The sequence below is a fragment of the Ictidomys tridecemlineatus genome, chromosome 15 (assembly GCF_052094955.1).
Source record: "Ictidomys tridecemlineatus isolate mIctTri1 chromosome 15, mIctTri1.hap1, whole genome shotgun sequence".
Taxonomy (NCBI): domain Eukaryota; kingdom Metazoa; phylum Chordata; class Mammalia; order Rodentia; family Sciuridae; genus Ictidomys; species Ictidomys tridecemlineatus.
The window spans coordinates 5,021,529-5,042,281 of record NC_135491.1 but is presented as its reverse complement, the minus strand read 5'-3'; the positions used below and the strand labels follow the sequence as shown (position 1 = coordinate 5,042,281).

The 20,753-nt window shown below is 53.0% G+C and overlaps 2 protein-coding genes across 2 annotated transcripts; one reads left to right on the top strand and one right to left on the bottom strand.

Annotated features, from left to right (window-relative positions):
• Window positions 1–7,414: 7,414 nt before the first annotated feature.
• On the bottom strand, window positions 7,415–13,028 carry LOC101973797 (fMet-Leu-Phe receptor). The gene is made up of 2 exons (XM_005342328.3): window positions 12,934–13,028; window positions 7,415–9,736 (listed from the first exon to the last, which is right to left on the bottom strand). Exon 2 carries the CDS (start codon window positions 9,723–9,725, stop codon window positions 8,667–8,669), a length of 1,059 nt encoding a protein of 352 aa, XP_005342385.2. The 5' UTR covers window positions 9,726–9,736; window positions 12,934–13,028; the 3' UTR covers window positions 7,415–8,666.
• Window positions 9,675–20,110, top strand: LOC101971779 (N-formyl peptide receptor 2). Its single transcript, XM_078033065.1, has 3 exons — window positions 9,675–15,860; window positions 16,222–16,287; window positions 18,374–20,110. The coding sequence occupies exon 3, from the start codon at window positions 18,385–18,387 to the stop codon at window positions 19,432–19,434; it is 1,050 nt and encodes a 349-aa protein (XP_077889191.1). The 5' UTR covers window positions 9,675–15,860; window positions 16,222–16,287; window positions 18,374–18,384; the 3' UTR covers window positions 19,435–20,110.
• Window positions 20,111–20,753: the final 643 nt, after the last annotated feature.

Here is a 20,753-nt window from a genome sequence, read left to right as displayed (position 1 = left end):
ACCCTGCCCTGGGCTCTAAAGCTGGTGGCCTTGGATAAGCCGTCTCCCGGCCCTGAGCCCCCTCCCCACCTTAGCTGCCTTCAGGACAGGGGAGCCCATCGCCTTGTGGATGGTGTGGGAGAAAGTGCTGGGCCTCCATTGAACGTGGCCAGGCTCTCTGGTCTCCTGGGAGTGGGGTGAGGAGGCCCCCCACCCGGGGCGGAATGCGGAACCGTGTCCTGAACAGCAGGCGGCGTAGCCTAGGTGGTGGGCCACTGAGGGCGCGCCCCAGGCTCCAGAGGGAAGAGGCCAGCGGCAGAGGTCTGGGGGCCCCTCTGTGGTCAGCGCCTCAGGCGCTGGGAGCACAGTGTCTCACACCACAGTGATGTCATCGCCAGGAGGGGGGAGGTCGGGGAAGGGGAAACGGGTTGCTGTGGTTTCCTGTCGACTGTTGGGGGTTAACAAACGACTCCACTTTGGACTTCAAACTGAGATGACCAAACCCGGGAAGGTCTGACTTTGGAGCTCCCTCATCTGCCTAAAGACAGCTCCACCCCAAGGCAGCACGGTTGTCTCCTGCCCCTTTCTGCCATTTAAAGCTCTGGCATAGAAGAGACTGAGTGTCCAACACCACGCCTGAGCTAGGCGCGCCCTGTCCCGGCCTCTGTGTCTTGCTCAGGCCCTCCTTCCCAGTCCACCTGCCCTTCCTCTAAGCGGCCTACGGCCCCAACCTCCTGGCCCTTTGAAGGAGAGTACACGGGATTCCAGATCCCTGGGACTGCCCGGGTAGGCATTAGTAAACGTGCATGCCTTTTCTCCTGTTAATATGTCTGCACTCAAATGCTGAACCTCTAGGGAGGGGGGAAAGGGGTTTGCTCCTTACTAATCCCAGCAACTGGGCAGAAGTTCTCAAGGGGGATCCCATCCCGGACAGTGCCGCTCTGATCCCGGGGGATCTTCTTTGTCCAGACATTGGAGGATGTGGGGGATGAGGAGGTTGCCCAGAAGCCCAAGGCCAGAGACATCTCGTCGTCCTAGACCTAAGAATTCTGCTAACTGACCCGTGGACCGCCAGGCCCAGGTGATGGGCCCCTCGTGTAAGTGACCTCTCAGGCCTTTTCCATTCCCCGGGGACATCTGCACAGATGGCCCGCCTGCAGCTGGGTGGGTCCTCCCGTTCTCACCCCTCTTCTCACCGAGAGTCCTGGTCACTGCAGCGTCCTCTGGGACAGGGCACGACACAGCAGCAAGCAGGAAGGACCTTCAGCCCCATACCACCTCCAGCCCCTGAGTTTGGGAAGGTGACTGATTCTCCCGGAGCCTGGGTTTCCCTCCTCTGACACTTGGAGCTAGGATTTTACGAGGGGAAACGTGAATCCCAGGTCGTGGGTTGCATCTGCAGGTCCTGACCCCCCAGAGCCTCAGACATTGGCCTGATGTCACAAAGTCAAGGACTTGACCTGAGGCCATCCTGATGTAGGGTGGCCCCTCAACGTGGTGACGTCCTGTAGAGGCTGCAGAGAAGGCCGTGTGGGGACGGGAAGGGCCTACACAGCTGTCTGCAGAGTGGGTTGGATTTCTAGGGCTTCCTTAGGGATAAGTTGCCCACTGCGGGGGGCTCACACGCAGAATTGTGATGTCTCACAGTTCCAGAAGCTGTGAGTCCGAGCCGGAGGTGTTGGTGGGTTGGTTCCTGCCAAACCTCTGAGGGAGAATGGGCACCAGGCCTCTCGCTGGCTTCTGGCATGCCTTGGCATGTCTGGGCTTGTAGAATGTCCCTGAAATCTTTGCTGCATGTGTGTCTAAACGTCTAAGTGTTCCCTTTTCATGAGGGCACAAGTCACACTGGATTACAGGTCCACCCTGGTGCAGCATGAGCTCATCTTAACTTAGATAATTACATCTGCGATGGTCCAGTGTCCAAACAAGCACGCGATCGGAGGTACTGGGGGTTAGGACTCCAGCCTGGGAACCGGGGGCGGAGGGGGGGCGGGGGAGGGGCGGATGGGAGCCATGATACCGAGGAACACCAAGCATCGCCAACGGCTGCCAGAAGCCAGGAGAGGGTGTGGACGGGCTCTCCCCGAGATCGCCAAGAGGAACCACTCCACGGACATCTGGGCTCCAGAACTGTGATGTAACTCATTTCTGTGGTTTTAAGCCGCTCAGTTTGTGGTGATGTTGCAGCCGGCTGAGAGGACTGATGTGTCCAGCACTGGACACACTTGAGCAAGTGATCAGCCAACTGCATAAGTCCATGAGGCCCTTCTTCCTCTAAGGGGACGGGGAGCAGAATGGGTCCCTAAAGTTGTTTCCTCTTCCCCAACCCTAGGTCTGCCGGGTTTCTGTTCTCGGGACTAAAAGGCTCAGGGGTCGGTCCAGGAAAACTGGGCTGACTGGGCTGCGCAAAATAACCACACAAGAGACACAGATACCTGTTTCTCTGGGGTCACTGTGACGGCTCCTCTGACCTTAAGGGTCCACAGAAAGAGAGAGTGAGAGCATGCGCTGACCCCTTTTACTGAGGAGAAGCTGTTCAAATGAGGCAAGGGGTCAGGTTTCAGGGGCTGAGTATCTTCATGATGTCCACTGTCAGCAGGTTGACTGACACCTGGGTAGGCCACACCTAAGGGCACAGTAAGAGAAGGGGGCACACACAAGGCACTTCCGTAGGAGATTCTACTCTAAACAGGGAAAGGGGTAATATCACAAAGGAGCAGGTGAACCTAGCTCCACTCTTGGGGCTGTAGGAAGACACAGTCACTGGAACCCTAGAAGAGCGGGGCAGTCTACAGCATGGGCGCCTGATGTCACATGGCCCAGCAGCGGAGTTAACTCAGTCATATGCGAGGTTGGTCTCCCACACAGGTCCAGAACCAAGTCTGCTCAAGGGTTCTCCAGTCTATTGATTGCTAAAGACAGGTGCGACCGGGAGGAAAGGCTGGTCAGTCCGGAGGTGCCGTGCCTGTGGCCTGGATCTCAGAGGACAGAGGCAGCAGAGGTGAGCAGAGCTGTCTCCAGCAGGTGGGAGTAGCCAAGATGTTGGTGGTGGCCGTGATTCACACCAGCGTCTGGGCTGCCCACTTCACCCCTCTGATAGCCACAGTAAAGAAGGCCCAGAGAGGGAAGGGATGAGTGTGAGGTCACACAGGTACTGCTGCAGCTGGGATTTTAACAGGTTTCTTACAGATTCCAAGACAGGTGTGCACAGGTCCTCGCCGCGCTGTGCTGAGAAATCGACAGCATCTGCCTCTCCAGGGGAAATCTACTTCTACAGAGAGATACACGACGAATTTCACTAATGTTAAAGAATGTTGCACGTCATTTCTGAATAATATTATGCCATTCTCTTTATTGTAAATTCCATACCGTTATGACTTCAGGGTGACATTTCTTGTAAAGAAGAAGAAGGAAGGTGGGGGGGAGGGAGTAAGTTTTTGCAAAATCGAGTTCCAGTTTTTCTAATTCTGTCACCAGAAAAATGAGACGACAAATAAATGCTCAGAGCGATCCAGTTCAGTCGAGAGGTAGCTCACGTCCTTGATGGGGACTGTTGTTCCCATGTCAATGTTGGTTGGTTTTTCTGTTGAGGTTCGAGAGTCAGATCAAAGTTGACAATGATGGCAGCATAGGTAGGGACAGGGTTTATCAAAATATAGCAACGTGATCAGGAAGTGATGGGTTTTAAGAATCCATTGGCTTTGTTTTTAATATTCTGTGTTTTTCACTGGAAGGTTGTGTTATTTAACTTGTAAAAGTGGTTCCTAAAATTTCTGGAATTTTAACATCTGTCCCTTTGTGAGCTGTCATGACCCATCTCATTTTGTCGGTGGGGCGTCTGGGAGAGAAACACGGGGTCTCCACGTGTCAGATGCCCAGAAATCCAGGCCCTTGGCTATCTGAAGGCCTGGAGCTGCGGCCGTCCCTGGCCCATAGGATTAATGCTGACCATAGAGGGACTTTGTTAAGGGTGCCATCTCTGCCTTAGGCACTGACCAGATGCTTCGGGTGACTCAGAACCCAGACATTTCTATGCCCTGGGCTGGTGTCCCCCCACCTCCCCTCTCTGTGTCCAGGTGTGTGCGTGAGGGTGGGGCGGGGAGATCAGAGATGATTTTCACCGTCCGCAGGAGTCCTGTGCCTGCCCACCCCTCCTCATCTGCTCAGCAGCAGAAAAGCCTGAAACTCACCCTTCGTCTCCTTTATGTCAAAAAGTGCTCTCTCTCTCCCTCCTTCCTCTCTTCTTTTCTCCCTCCATTCCTTCCCCCCTTTTCTGCCTTTCTCAGTAAACATCTTGTCAAGACGTAACCTACACCCAGAACCTGGTACATGTCATAAACACACGCTCAAAATGTGTTTGTGTGGCTCACACGGCCCTGAAACCGGAGCCTGGATCGGGCCGCACCACGTCCTCCTGGGCCCCCTTGGTCCCAGCCCAGGGAGGCAGCCCCCCACCTCTAACCCTTGTGCATAGCTGCCCTGGGTTCCGGCCTGGGGTCGAAGGAACCACCCCATGGGGCTTCGTTTGTGCCTGGCTTCCGTGTGGCATCCCTGAGACCTGCTCCGCATTTCTGTAGAGCAACAAGCGCTGTCTCTGTGCAGTGTGCAGACCACCTGTCTGGAGGATGGTGACACACTCATTGGACAAGTGAGAAGACGGCAGCTGAAGGGATGCAGGCCCGGCCCCCGGCGCCTGGGATTCCTTAGCACCCGAGGCTCCACGTTCCCCTCTTTTGGAGATCTATTTTCTGACCCAGGCTGCGGGCTCTGCCCTGGGGTTTCTCTGAATGATCGTCATTCGAGGAGTGTGTCCCAAGTTTCAGGGGTTTCCGAGCTGAGTTGGGGAACAAGCAGGGGAAGTGGAACTCTTGAGCAAGAGGAGCTGGGCTTCCTCCTGATTTCCCCACAGCCTCGGACATGGGCACTGCAGCCTGGAAGGTGGGGGGCGGCTTCCGGAGATGCACTGGTTTCTTTTATGTGTCAGCTTGACGGACACAGGTGACAAGGTGTTTGGTTACAGGTTACTCTGGGTGTTTCTGTGAGGCTTTTTCTAATTAGATGTGCATTTGTGTTGTGGCTGAGTCCAGCAGCCTGTCACTCTGATGTGGGTGAGGCTCGTTCAGTCCACCCGAGGCTGAGTGGGAAACGCTGGCCTCCCCTGTCCTCCTGCTTGACCTCCTCCAGACTGAGCCCTGACTTCTTCTCAGTCGGAACCTCAGGTCTTCCTGGCTCTCCAGCCTGCTGGCCTTTACCCAAGACCGGCAGTGTCAACGCTCCCTCTTCTCTTGGGCTGTAACTAAACACCCTGGTTTCCAGTTTGCCAACCCAGGGTCTCGGAACTTGTCAGCCCCCATAACCACGTGAGCCCATTTCTCTTGATACCCCTCATTCTACCTACTGGGTGTGTGCACCCATCGGTTCCTTCTCTCTGCAGAACCCTGGCTGATCCAGGAGATGAACCCGAGTGTCTTCTGTGGTGTGCAGCACACACCTGGGGCTGGGCCAGGGACGCAGGCCCCGGCGAGTCTGGCCACTGAAGACGTGTGCCAGGGCGGTGGTTGTGAGGATGGAGAGGAGGGGGAGGCGGGGAGGCGTACTCAGGGTATCACCACAGCACATGGGGCCTGAGGACTAGGGGCTGGGCCAGAGAACGATGGGTGGGGGAGGAATCACACGGTTCATGACCCCCGTGACCCGGCCTGGGGTGGGGGAGCTGAAAGAGCATTGATCACGTTTTATATTTTCAGCATTTTATGACGTTTCGACAGTTGAGCGGGTCTCAGATGCAGGGGGAGATTAATCTCTAGCTAGTTCCTAGAGACAACCACGGAAGCACACCTTTCATAGGAGAGCCCAGCAGTCAGGAGACGGGAGGGAATTCTGGATCATCCCTGGGACCAGTGTCCTAGGTGAAGGAGGGCGGCAGCGGGGTGGGAGCGTGAGACAGGGTCGGAGGTGCCACGCTGCTGGATTTGAAGATGGAGAAAGCGGCTTTAGGTCGTGGAAAGATGGCCAGCCCCTGGAAAGGGGAAGGAAAGGATCTCTTTGCTAGAAGTTCTGTTAGAAACAGCACTCTTGATACTTGATTTTAGCCCCGCAAAAACCCATTTCAGACTTCTGACTTCCAGAACATTTGGGTAACAAATTTTTTTGTTTTGTCAACCCACCAGATTTGTGGTATTTGTTACAACAGCCCCGGAAATGAAGACAGCACATTGCTACCCACTGGTACATATATCACCCTTTTCTTTGGTTCTCTTAACCCTACATGTACCTTCATTACACTCTCTTCAATCAAATAATTTGAATGTGTTGTCTCTTTATAGAGGGGACTATTACTGAATTATTGATGCAGGAAAAGAATAATAGACCTTCCCCAAATCATAGAGCTTCTAAGTGAAGTCAAGATTCCAGTCCAGACAGTGTGACAAGAGATCTGTATTCTTAGTGTCTAACTTCTATTGGAGGGGTTTGTTTTCATGGATGCAGCATTCAGGGGTGAGCTGGATATCCTCAGGATTTGGGAGTGGACAGGGGCTATCATCTGTCCTTGTTCTTTTTTTTTTTTTTTGTACCTGGGATTAAATCCAGAGGTGCTTAACCACTGAGCCACATCCCCAGATCTCTTTTTGATATCTTATTTAGAGACAGAGTCTCACTGAGTTGCTTAGGGCCTTGCTAAGCTACTGAGGCTGGCTGTGAACTTGTGATCGTCCTGCCTCAGCCTCCCGAGCTGCTGGGATTACTACCATACCGGGCTGTTCTTGTTCTTTATGCCACATCCTGGGCCATTCTCTCCTGCCTTTTATTTCTGGTCCATGCGGGACCAGGTGATTCCCCAGCAGGTCGGGCAGAGGGCAAAACCTACTCACCAAGTTATGCCCATTTCCCTCAGCTTGCTCAGCCTCAGCCACAGGCACCGACCGGTTGAATACATCCTGGCAAGTATCTTAGAGAATTTAGGAAGGAATCATTCTTTGCAATTTGCAAATCCCCCTCTAGCTGGATTAAGCTCACAATCTGCACTAGAAGAACACAAGGGGATTTAAGGGGAGACTCCTGCAAAGAGCACATCTCAGTCGGAGGAGCTGGATATTGTCCGGTGACCTCTCTCTGCCCCGGCAATCCGAGACTCCTTGTTGTCAACTCTCACATCTTCTTTGCTCAGATGGATTCCTCCCTCCTCTCTGTGACTCTTTCTACCAAATTAGAGAAACTGAGGGTGTTTGGGGAACCTCTGAACTTTCTATTCGTGTCAGAAACGAGGGCTTTCTTGTGCAAGGACCGGGTGGGTCCTCCAACCTGTACCACATCCTGTCCTGGTCTCAATTTCCCCGTATGTCAAGATAGGAAGAAGTCAGCTGGCTTCAGGGGGTGGGAGATCTAAAGAGATACCGGCTGTGCGAGTTCCTAAAAGAGGTGCAGGAGCAAAAGGTTTGATGCAACAACCATTTATTAGAGGAGTCAGACAATGCCCTGCAGAGGCTGAAGGTCAGAAGGATAGATTGTATCAAGGCTCCGGATGCTGTAATGAAGGCTTGGAAGGCGCCTGGGTCTGCTCAGGAAAGATCTTCCTGGGAGTCCAGGGAAGGGGCTGAGTCCTGAGAGCAGCCATCGCTGCTCAGCCTTTGGCTTCTCCCGAATCCAGCTTTCTTCTCCCACTTTCTTCCTTTTGTGTTCTCTCTCTCTCTCTCTCTCTCTCTCTCTCTCTCTCTCTCTCTAAACATGGAATAATGTGATGCTCAGTGCGTGGTGTTTAAGCGACTCCCTCACCCTCTCAGAAAGGATGCCGTCACTGATAATTGGCTTGGGTTGGGACGATGGGGGGGGGGGACAGGAAGGCAGAGACCAGGGGTGAGGAGTAGAGAGCTCTGAATTGGGGAAAAAAAAAAAAAGGAAAAGAAAAGCAGAAATCTTGAAGGAGGAGCTGGGAGGGAGGATGGGCTCCGAGGGTGTCTGAAGTTCAGCTGGACACTCTCACCTTGCTCTGCGGCTGACCGGCCCAGAGCCCACATTACCAAACTTCTCGAAAGCGTGTTCCCCATTGGGGGATCTTATGCAACTTCCTGGGTTCCACTCTGGGTGAGCCAAGCTCAGAGCAAGGGGAACAGGCACCGGATACTCTGTGAACTGGACTCATCCTTCACTGAAGCCAGCGTTGGCGCCCCGAGGCCCGCCCCGTGGGGAGGACGACGGGTTTCCCCAGCCTTTACCGCAGGAGGAATTAGGCAATCTTACCGGGACTTCAAGGGCTTCAGCTGACATCTCACAGCGCCACAGTGCATTTACTTTTTGGCCTGAGGCCTCTTACAAAGCACCTTGTAAATTTTTTTTGTCTGATTTAAGCCCTACCTCTCCCTTCTCCTTCACTTCCTAAGGTGACCCTACAGTTGATGGTCCACAGCAGGACACTTTTGAGAAATGAAGTGGACATTATTAACGACGTTAGGGTAATGGGTATCAACTGGGACCCTTTTGGGTTCATGAGGATGCATGATTTCTCTTCTCACCTCTGACCAAGCAGGCAAAAAAGAAAAAAAAAAAAGACATCAGTAGTAACCTCACATCTTTTCCCTCTCCCCAAATCAAGGGGCATGAGATGGGCAGCCCACAGCTGGGGGACAGTGTCACTTGAGGAGAGAGGAAGCTGGGACTGGAGCTCCCAGGTGACCCCAAACCACCCCTCCTCACTTTGGCTGTAACTCAACCTCTGCAGGGAGCGAGGAAGAGTTGGTGGCTGTGTCACTGGGCTGGGCCGAGTCCTCGGTCAGGGCCCTCTCCAGACTGGCCGGCAGGGAGCGGATCAGCCTGTCCCGGAAGTCCTGGCCCATGAAGACGTAGAGCATGGGGTTGAGGCAGCTGTTGAGGAAGGCCAGCGAGCTGGTCACGTCGATGGCTAATCTCAGATCACTGGCCAGACCTGTCAAGAGGTCGCGGATTCTGATGGTGGCTATGAGGGCCACAACCTGATACGGGCACCAGCAGAGAAGAAAAGCAGCTACGACAAAAGACAGGACCCGCAAAGGGCGGCTGGATCTGATCAGGCCTTGTCTGTGCATTTTCTTGGCGATGAGCCCGTAGCAGATGCCAACGATGGACATGGGCATGCTGAAGCCGATGATGAACCGGATGATCCCGCGGACCGTCAGCATGGTGATGGCCACTCTCATCTTCTCTGCAGGGTCTTGGGTCCAGGGAGAGAAGTCGAAAGTGCAGGCTGTTTTCCCAGTCCCACGCACATTCGTCACTGTCGTCACGCGGATGATGACTGGCAAGGTGAGGAGCAGGGCACAGAGCCAGGGCCCCAGGATCACCCTCTTGGCCAGACTCACGGTGCGGTGGTTCTGGGCCCAGACCGGGTGCAGGACACAGATGCAGCGGTCCAGAGCGATGAGGGCGATCAGGAAGACGCTCCCGAATAGGTTAATGTCCACGATAGTAAAAATTAGCTTGCAGAGGAACCAGCCAAAGGGCCAGTGTCCCCCCATGGCCTTGGAGACTATGAGGAAGGGCAGAGTGGAAGTGAAACAGAAGTCGGCCAGGGCCAGGTTCAGGTAGCTGATGGTGGTGACCGTGCGGGTCATCCGGAAGCCGGCCACCCAGATGACCAGCCCGTTGCCGAGCACGCCGAGGACAAAGGTGACCCCGAGTACCAGATAAGAGATGACATTCAGGACGACGTAGCCCTCGGATGCGCCCTGCACCCCTGCAGATGCGTTCGCGGGAAGAGAGGAGTTGGCCTGCATCCTGTCCACACCTGAAGTAGTTCAGCAGTGAACAGGCTTTAGTTATGGACCCCACACAGGTTCTCCAGCCCCTTATCTCTGCACCCACTACTGTCCACTCACTCCCTTGCTGTCCTCTAGGGTTCCCATACCAGCTAGAACAAAGTCACCTCTGTCCCTTGGATCTACCCGCTTCTAAATATGGTCAACCTCTTAACAGACCTGCTGGGCTAGAGGGCGTCCTATGTTCCCCTGGCAGCTCACATGCAAGTCTCTCGCCAGGCAGACTGAACACAAACGTCCACAACAGGCCCTTCACAACAGCCCGAAGAGGGGGACAACCCGGGGGTCGACCAACAGGTAAACGGGTGAACAAAACACTGCATTTCCCCACAATGGAATATAAGAAGAAATAAAGTGTTGATACACACTACCACACAGATGAACTTTGAAAATATTATATAAAAGAAGCCAGACCCCCAGGATAACCTATGTATGATTCCACTTGCAGTGAATACCCAGAATAGGCCAAGTCAGAGAGAGAAGGCCGATTAGTGGCTGAAGTAGTGGTTACAGGTGTGACCTGTGACCTCAGCTACTTAGGAGGCTGAGGCAGGAGTATCACACAAGTTTGAGGCCAAGCTGAGCGATTTAGCAAGGTCCTGTCTCAGAATAAAAATTTAAAATGTAGTGGGGAGGGGGGCGTGGCTAGGGCTGTAGCTCAGCCCCTGCTCAAGTTCAGTTTCAAGTCACCACCTACACACACACACACACACACACACACACACACACACACACAAAAGGGAGGTTAGTGGGTGCCAGAAGGTGGGGGCGGGGGGGGGATGAAGAGTCATTGGATGCAGAGTGTAATCTGGAGTGAGGAAAAAGTGGTAGAACTAGATGGTGTCACTGTTGCACAACATTCAAAATGCACCTACGACCACTGAATCGTCCACTTAAAATGTGAATTTTATGTTGTGTACTTTGGCACAACTTAAAAACAACCACAACAAAACAAAAAACAGACGAAGAGCTGGTGCCTGGACTGAGGAAGAGGTGGGAGGCAGCCCGGCTCCTCGAGAGGCGCTGGGAGCCCTGACTGCCAAGACGAGCTTTCCTGCCCAGGGGCTGCCCACTCTCGGGGTCACCAGGGAGGCCTCCCCTCCGTGCTGTGGCAGGCACATCGTAATGAACACTCCTTAGCTGTGAATGAGGGGGACAGATCAGAGTGACAACCGGTAACATGTGGGCCAGGGTTACATCAGGTGGCCTCTGTGTCAGCAGGAGCCTGGGCAGGGGACCCTGTCTCCCCTGGCCTCTGGGGCTACCCCGTTAGGTGGATGGGATGCTCTTCTCTGCCCACTGGATGGGCTCTGACTCTCAGGGATGCAGAAGAGCAAGATAGAAAGGACCGTCCAAACGCAGCCATCTCACGAGATTCGACGGCAGAGAACAAGCCAGGCTCAGGCCCCAGGCCTTGGTCTCTTCTGATCTGTGCAGCAGGCTTCCTCAAGGGGTGGATGAGTCAGTACCAAGAGGCTCAGTGACAGATGACAGACACATACACACAGAGTAAGGCTAGGGTGGTGGGTTTGTGGGTTCTCATCTCTCTCTCTCTCTCAAGTATGATACGCCTTGTGCAGATTTAGGGCATTTAAGCTCATTGCTTGGAGTCTTCCAATAGCCAGGGTCTTTCTGACCCGCTGGGCTGTGCCACCTCTACACACAGGCCATCTCACATGGCAGGGGGTCCTCACATGGGCTTTAAGCACTGTAACGCAGCCAGTCCTATGTGAGATGGGCCATAAAGTAAAATACCCATTAGAGTTGGAAAACTTAAGATGAAGAAGGTAATGTGCGATATCTCGTTTATAACTTTTATAGCCAGGAGCAGTGGCACACACCTGTCATCCCAGGGGCTCAGGAGGCTGAGGTGGGAGGATCTCAAGTTCAAGGCCAGCCTCAGGACCATAGTGAGACCCTGTCTCTAAATAAAAATACAAAAAGGGCTGGGAATGTGGCTCAGTGGTGAGGCACCTCTGGGTTCAATCCCTGGTACCAAAATAATAATAGTAATAAACTTTTACATTGACTACATATTTAAGTAATTTGGCTATATGGTTATATGATTATTTAATAAAATTGTATATTAAATTCAATGCCACTTGCTTCTTCTTGCTTTATAAAGTGCCTGCTGGATGTTTGAAATTGCACCTGGGGGTCACATTTCTACGGAACCCCAATGCTCTTTCCTCTCAGAAACGACTTGGAGAAGCCTCCCCCACCTCCCGGCAACTGCAGAGACAGTTGGAGGACGGCTTGTTCTAGGCATCTCTAAGGCAACCCTTGAAGTTTTGTGCAATGGATAAAGAAGGTTCTGCAATGATAGGATGGGGAAGGGCAGAGAAGAAAGCCTGTGAACTCAGACTCTGCCGCAGTTCACAGGAGAAACACTGGTTCCCCGTGGACACGAGCCCCGGTGCTGCCTGTCACTGTGCCACAGCTTCACCTGATCTCCCCAAGCTCCATGTGGACATAGGGATGGAGGAGGACACTGGGGCTTGCAGCAGGGTATGACCTCGGTTTGCAGTTCTCAAGGGGGCAGAGCTGGATTCTCCCTCGTCACGTCCAGGACCACACAGGACGTGGACACATCCCTGCTCCCCAAGACTCCCCGGTTCCTCCTCCACTCACGTTCACATGACATGACCTATAATGGCACCTTCAGTTCTTCCCCTCACAGCTCCGAGCCTCCGCTCCCCCTCCCATCCACAGCAGAAGCCCTTGCCTCCTGTCCCAGCAGAGCCACTGCCCTGGCTGCTCAGAGCCACTGTTCTCTGGCTTCAGCTCTGTGAGCAGAACAGGGGATCCCCGCCCAAGACCCAGCCTGTCCTCAGGCTCCAGAGCCCCCTGCCCCTTTCCCTCCCTGATCCCCTTCCTCCTGCAGCATCCCTGTTTTCTCTCAACTCCTGATTGCTCCTCGGCACCCAGGGGGCTGCAGAGCTGCTCATCTTTACACAGTGCCTCTCTGACTTCAGCCCAGGTTTTAGTTGGCAGCCCATTCCCTGGCCATCCTTCACAGCAGAGCATCCTGAGAGGGGTGCGTGTCTGCTGTGCCCACGTCTTAGTCCTGACTTTCTCTATGACTTACCCCGGGGTCTTCTGTACCCCACTCTCTGCTCAGTACACCCTTACCCAGCTCCATAGCCCAGCTACATGGGTCTCTCACCTGTGTGTAGCCCTCAGCCGTGGTCCTTGCTCTGGGAGCTTGAGTCCTTATTTCCAGGGGAATGACTCAGGCCCCGAGAGTCAGCAGAAAATATACCCAGGGGCAGGAGGAAGAGGCAGGAACTCAAACAAGTTGGGCAACAGAAAGGGGAAACCAGGACTCCTGGTGGTTCAGGAGGACCCAAGAACATGCCCACGGGGCACTGTTTCACCCACATCTGGGGAGTGCCCTGGGGCTTTTGGAAACTCTGCCTCCTGGGCGTTTTCCTCAGCTTGGATCCCCTGTGGGCTGCAGATGCTCAAACTTCCCCCCATCAGGGGTCAGGGGATCTGGGCAGCCAGGCCTCTTCTCCCAAGAAATCATGATAAAGAAAGGGGCAAGTGCCGGGGTGGGAAAGATTGGTGAAGCGCAGCAAGAGGCAGAGATGCAGATGGGAGAGGAACCCGGAGCAGAGAGGGGAAGGGAGGCCAGGAGGCTGGGACAGTAGGCCAGGCCTGAGCATCAGCCTCAGCCACCACTGTCCACATCCGCAAGGTGCCAGGGCTCCTGAAACGTTATGTGTCACCTAAGGTTCTGAGTGATGTAAAGAAATATGGAAAGACTGAAGAGGACTGAGTAGGAATAGATTAGGTTCTGTCTGGACAATACAATCATGATCCATATTTATTTGAATCTGTCCACTTTTTCATCCTAAATATTGTGGCTTTCTTCCTGATTGAGACCTTGGGCTACAAGGTAGCTGCCAGAGCTCCTGCATCCCATTGCAGCATCCCCAAGCCAGGGCAGTGGGGAATGCACAGAGCATCACTGAAGTTTTGAAATCAGAATGAGATATCTTTACATTTGCATTTTATAAGAATTTATCTGTGGTCACACATAACATATATATTCCAGAAGACTCCCAAGGGAGGAAGGTCAGGACAGAATATATCTGAGAGTCACGAGCAAGGCACACTTGGGGGAGAAGTCAAGTGAGGAGTATGGCGGGGGACACCACAGTGCCTGGTGGAGAAGGGCCAAGAGGGCCCAGAGAGGAGGACTCTGCAGGAGTACTGGCCAGCACAGCTCGACGTCTCCTCTAGGCTGGTGGCTCTTCCTGGTGCCCCTGCCTGGTGCCCAGAGGCAGGTCCTGTTCCTGGCTCCCAAACACTCTGCGCGTAGCCCACCAGGATCTGCAAAACGCACAGATGAGCATGAGCAGCACAGCCTAGTTGGGGTGAAGTAAGAAGGAAAGTCTCAAAGCCTCTTCCACCCAGGTGGCCCCATTGCCTAATCTAGGCCAAGCCCAAGGAAGTGGCTCTGGGGTCCAGCCAGGGGGCATCTCTGGGCATGAGGCACACGCCCTCCACCACTGAACCAGGGCTGCCTGACATGGCTGTGAGCCTGGGCTGGTGTCTCCTGGGCTGGAACCCAGGCCCACAGGCCACTGGTTGTGTGGCTGACCCGCCATTTAGCCAGGGGCCAGAATTTTTCATTAAGGGCCACATAGTGAAGAGTCCACATTCGGTAGGGCACAGGGTCCTCGGGCAGCTGCTCAGCCCTGCTGGACTGCAGGAGGACAGCCGGGGCCACACACATGACCTCAGGACACTGCAATTGGATTTGGTGCTTTTCCCTGCCCCCAGTGCTGACGATGGCACCTAGGACCTCGTGCATGCCAGGCAAGCACTCTACCACCAAGCCACACCCCATCCCACCCTCCTATGTCACTTCTCACTGTCATGAAATGTTCTTTTTTGGTCTTCTTCAATTAATAAAAAAATGTAAAATCCATTCTTGGCTCATTTGACCCCTGGATGAGCCGTCCTGAGTCTGTCTCTTCACCGCTGAGTCGAGAGTCCCACTATGTACAGAGGCCTTTTGTTTTAACTGAACAGCTACTATAACTGATGCGAATCGCTCACCATGAAATCCTGCGTGGCAAGCACAAACATCCTAGTCATCAGAAGAACGCTCTTGTCTCCGATTTTGCATTCTCTGTGTGTGGACCCCTCCGGGTGGGCTTCACGTTCCACCCCCCATGGCCAACATCCCCAGCCCCTGTCCCCTGCTCGGACCTCGCTCCTGAACTGCAGGCAGTAGTCTTCCTCGTCTGTTTGTATGAGCCCCTCTCCAGCATGTCTGGGGTGCCCTTTCCCATAGCTCCATTGTCCAGAGCCCCCTCCCCGGATCTCACACTGAAGCAGCTCAGAACGTGGCTACTTGGGGTGGGGCCTTTCAGGAGCTAAAAGGAGGCCATCAGGGCGGGCCTAACCTCTTTTCCAGGCGTCCTCCTTAGAGGAGGACGAAGACGTGCACAGAGCCCAGGCCAGGTGGAGGCTGCTGGGAGGGGGCCATCCACAAGCCACAGAGAGGCCCTGGGAGGAGCCAGCCCTGTGGACGGCTGGATCTTGGGCTGTAGACCTCCAGCACTGGGGGAAAGCTTGAGCCACTGCATCTCTGATGCTTCCTGTGGGGACCCCAGCAGCCAACGTGCTCTGCTCCCCCTGCAGGCTCCCACCTGGGAGATGGTGTCCCCCAGTGCCACAGTGCAATGTTTCACAAGTGACACAAAGTTCTTTGACCTTCCTCCCATGGAGAAGTGGCACGCTGCTCCCTGCCCTTGCATCTGGGAGAGGTAGGCACAGAATGGAATTGCAGGACACCCCGCTCTGTCCACAGAGGACTGGAGGATTATTCGGTATGGAGAAACCCAACATCTGGCACCCGAGGCGTTGCGTAAGCAGAGGAGTGAGCTGTGCTTCCCAGACTCCCCGTCTTCCACAGCTTGTCTCCCATCCTTCCCACCTTGGTCCTTGTCACTTTTCTGACTGGCAGGAAGCTGGTTTCCATGATGCCTGATATCTGGGGACGGCAGGTTAGAAGTGAGGTAGCTGCAGACAAGTTACAAGAGCCCGTGGAGGACAGATCCGTCTCTCCAGGAAACGGTGAGGCACCCTGGGCTTCTGTCACATGATGGGCCCTGACACCCTGTGCCCCTCCCACCTTAATAAAGTCCCTGCCAGAGCTCAGAGAGCCTGAGTCACTCCACAGGACGCCAGACGGCAGGGAGAGGACCCCAGCTCATAGTAAGTTGGGGTTTAACAATTTAAGAATCATTGTCTGCAGGCCTGTTCATGACAGGTAGCTCCTCAACCAAGAGCAGAGCAGTATCAGACCCTCCTGCAGCAGAGGGCTCCAAGCTCTCGCCTGGAGTGTGCAGAGGGCAAAACGTGCTCGCGATATTCAGAGGCAGAATGTTAAAAAAATTGCTTCTGTTTAATTTATTTTTTTTACTTTTTGATACAGGGTCTCACTAAGGTTCCTCCAACTCAGGATCCTCCTGCCTCAACCCCCGAGTAGCTGGGATTACAGGTATGCTCCCCGACACGCAGCTCAATACTTTTTATTTTGGTGGCATGTTCCAGTGATATCCTTTTGGATATATTGGGTTAAATTATAAAACATTGCCCCTGAATTTTAAAATTTGTTTTTCCCCTGGCTCCTGGAAAACTGTAGCCCTGTGGCTCCTATTTGTCATGTTTGTACTGGGCAGTGTGACTCCAGACACAGCCTTGAGTGAGCTGGACCGTCCTGTGCAGCTGGCCACCTAGTGCAGGGGGCTTCTTGGATGGAAAAAATTAATGAATAAATGAACTAGAAAAGCATCTGGTGAGGCAGGCCGTGCCTGGGTGGGGGTGGCCTACAACCTGGTGGGTGAGGACGTAAGATTTAGGATGACATGAGAATATGCAGGATGAGCTGGGCAAGGGCATGTCACAAGGAAGGATGCCAGGAGCTGCAGGGGACAAAGCACACAAGTCCCCGAGGGGGCAGTGAGCTGGCACATTCAAGGTCTCCAGAGAGCTCCGTGAGACAGGAACACGGTTGTAAGATCTGAGTGGACACGGCTGGAGGCTCTGAGCACAGTAAAGTCGTGAGTGGTAACATTTTGTGTTTTGAGGCAGGGCCTCCCTAAGGCGGCCCAGTCTGGCCTGGACTCCTGGGCCCTGGAGCCTCTCCTGCCTCAGCCTCCTAAGTGACTAGGACTACAGACTCATACCACCACACCTGGCTTCAATGCCGTGATCTTATTTGTCCTTTTGAAAGATCACTTGGGCCAGGTGCCATGGAGCACACCTGGAATCCCCACTTCTTGGAAGACTGAGGCAGGAGGATGGTAGTTAGAGGCCAGCCTATAGTGAGAGCCTGTCTCAAAATAAAAAGGGACTGTGGATATAGCTCAGTGGTAGAGTGCTTGTCCAGCTGAGTTCAGTTCCCAGCATCACACACACACACACACACACACACACACACACACACACACACAGACACACACACACACAACATTTGGCTTCTGTCTAGAAAATGGATTGGGTGTGGGAAGGGGGTATGCAGCAGGTTCAAGACCAAGTCATCGCAAGGACCATAGGCCAGCATAGTGGTGATTGGGACGATTCTGCTGTGTGGGCAGGACATTCAGAATCAGTAGGTTTGGACCGGATTTGAGGGCAAAGGAAAAAGAAGTCAAAGATAAGTTCTGTATTTGGAGTTTTAATCAGTGAATCTGAAGCTCAAATAGAAAGAACTGGGAGAGCGGCTGTTGGGACACTTAGGAGTCTGGTGTGGGCCATGTCTGTCAGGCGGGGTGCCAGGACTCCCTGGGGAGGAGTCAGGAAGTCAGTTCCTTGTATCAGAGGAGAGCTCTGGGGAAGTGGCTCAGCTGGCCACATCATGAGATGCCCTCAGCAGGATGCCTGCAGGGGACAGTTGCAGATTATCTGCATCTCAATCAGAGAAGCGCTTGAGCTCAGGCAGGGACAGTGGGTTCAGAGCGGCCTTCCTCACTGTCTTCCTCCAGCACAGAATTCACAGGCTGTAACCCATGACCACACAGCACCAAGTCGCCCTTCAGGCTTCTACTGGGGAGAGCTCAGAATCCACAGGCCCTTTGCTCTCCACTGCTGAAACAGTAGCTGAAACCATTAAATTAACTGAAATGGTGGCTGCACCTTCAGTCAAGGGCTGTCAAGGGACCTGGGGACTGCATGAACTGGGCACTGGAATGCTAGCATTGTTGCACTGAGTCGTGGGTGGAAGCAGGTTGCCACCTCCTGACTGCTTTCCTCGCTGTGCTCAGTGCCTGCTCCAGCAGTTGGGTGGCCTGTGCCCTCTCGGTTTAGTTCTTCTGCTGGTGCACAGGGCTCGCAGTCTTCTTGGTAAAGTAATCTGCCTGGGAGGCAGGATGTGGACTAACAATTGTGGGAATAGGAAGAACCATCCTTTCCCAAAAGGAACATGCAGGAGAGTGCCAGTATCTCATGGTACTGCTGGCCACGAGGCTTGGTAGAACGGGTCCTCTCTGGAGTAGGCGCCACAGAGGTGGGTGAGGCGGACTCTGAACAGGGATGCTGAGAGATGGATGCACACCTGAGAAACGGCCACTGTTGACGTGTTTCAGGTGTGGGCGAGATGGACCCCAACGTCTCCGTTCCTCAGAACGGATCTGAAGAGTTGTCCTATGAGTCCCCTGGCTACACGGTTCTGGAGATAATCCCGCTGGTGGTACTCACCGTCACCTTTGTCCTCGGTGTGCTGGGCAACGGGCTGGTCATCTGGGTGGCCGGCTTCCGCATGACGCACACGGTCACCACCATCTGCTACCTGAACCTGGCCTTGGCCGACTTCTCCTTCACGGCCATCCTGCCGATCCGCATCGTCTCCATGGCCATGGGGGGAATATGGCCTTTTGGCTGGTTCCTCTGCAAGTTGGTTCACATTATGGTGGGAATAAACCTGTTGGTGAGCATCTTCCTGATCACTCTGATTGCTTTGGACCGCTGCATCTGTGTCGTGCACCCAGTCTGGGCCCAGAACCACCGCACCGTAAGTTTGGCCAAGAAGGTGATGGTCGCACCTTGGATTCTGGCCCTCGTTCTTACGTTGCCGGTTTTCATCTTTGTTACCACGTTCAAGGATCCGCCGACAGGGAACGTGTACTGCTTCTTCCTTTTGAATTCCTGGGGTGTCGAGACACTGAATGTGGGCATCATCACGCTGAAATTGACAAACATCACTCACTTCATCATAGGCTTCATCATGCCCATATCCATCATCACCGTCTGCTACGGGCTCATTGCTGCCAAAATCCGCAGGAAGGGCCTAATCCGTTCCAGCCGCCCCCTGCGGGTCTTCACTGCCGTGGTGGCCTCCTTCTTCATCTGCTGGTTCCCCTTCCAGTTGGTCGGCCTCCTCAGCGCGATCTGGATCGAGGAGATTTTGTTCCATGATAAGTACCAAATTTCCTTGGTCCTGGTCAACCTGACCATCTCACTGGCCTTCTTCAACAGCTGCCTCAACCCGATGCTTTACGTCTTTGTGGGCCAGGACTTCCGGAAGAGGCTGATCCACTCCTTGCCGGCTATTCTGGAGAGGGCCCTGACTGAGGACTCTGCCCAGCCCAGTGACACAGCCACCTACACTTCCTGTCTCCCTACAGAGGTTGAGTTACAGCCAAAGTGAGGGGGGGTCTGGGGTAGCCCACCTTGGTCCCAGCTCCAGATTCCTCTTCCCTCCAGCCATGTTCTCACTTACCCTGAAAAAGTCCTTCTGTGTCCCCTGATTTCGGGAAAAGAAACAGACATTGGGGTTTTGATACTCTGGGTGACATTTTTGGTACTTGACCTGCGCCTGTACCCTGGGCTAAGAGGAGGTGGAGAAAGAGTCTAAGGGGGAAGAGTAATGAATTTATAAGGCTTAGATCAGAGTAGATACTACAAGTAAAACTGTATACTTCATCATTAAGTAAAATGTTTGCTGCAGGGTTTTTGTACCTCTTTTTAAAATATGAGACTATATATGTTCCCTCCTGTGCCTAATTTGCTGAAAATTTCCCTTTTTAAAAAATCACAAGTGGTTGTTGGATTTTAGGAAATGTGTTTTCTACATATATTAAGATTATGTTTTTTATCCTTTTACCTGATCATAGATTAGATGGATTATGTTCCCCTCCCTTGTTCTCCTGGAATAAAGCATGCTCCATCATGGTTGGCTTTGTGTACTTATAGTCTGTCCCACTGCATTGGTGTGGGCTCTGTGTATACCAGGGTGGCTCTGTTACCTCTGCTACTTCACTTTCCTCTGATGTTCTGGCCACATTTACATCAAGCTTACAAAGGTCTCCTAAAAGGGGGAGGGAAGTAATTCCTATGCTTCTATTTCCTGGTGTTACATTCTTAAATGTTTTAAAAAACTCACTAGTGAATCCAGTAAGCCTTGGGTTTTCTTCCTGGGATGATTTTTAGTAACAGGTTCAATTTCTTTAATAGTAACGACTCATTTTTTCCCTCCCTTCTCTTTCAGTTTTGGTAAACTGTAATTTTCAAGGGATGTAGTTGTTTTATCAAAACTGTCAAATAGTAATGAAAAAGCATAATTGTATACAGAACTGGACAAGGTTTCTCTCAAACAATGAGAACGAAAAATATACCCAAAGGCAGAGATTTTGGTCGGTCTCTCACTGATGGATCTTCATCCCCTATGTATAAAATAACAACTGTCATGTTGATTGAATGGATCAATATTTATTGAACTAATGGATTAATAAGCAGCACTTTCACTTAGGTGGTAAATGAGAACCCTTAATCTCTAATTTATAAAATCTCCAGCTGGGCACAGTGATGCACACCTGCAGTCTCATCTACTCTGGAGGCTGAGGCTGGAGGATCCAGACCCTATTCCAAAATAAAAAATAAAAAGGCAAAGGACGTAATTCAGTGTTGGATCACTTTTGGGTCCCATCCTCATTACCACAAAAATTTGAGTAATTAATTAATTTAACT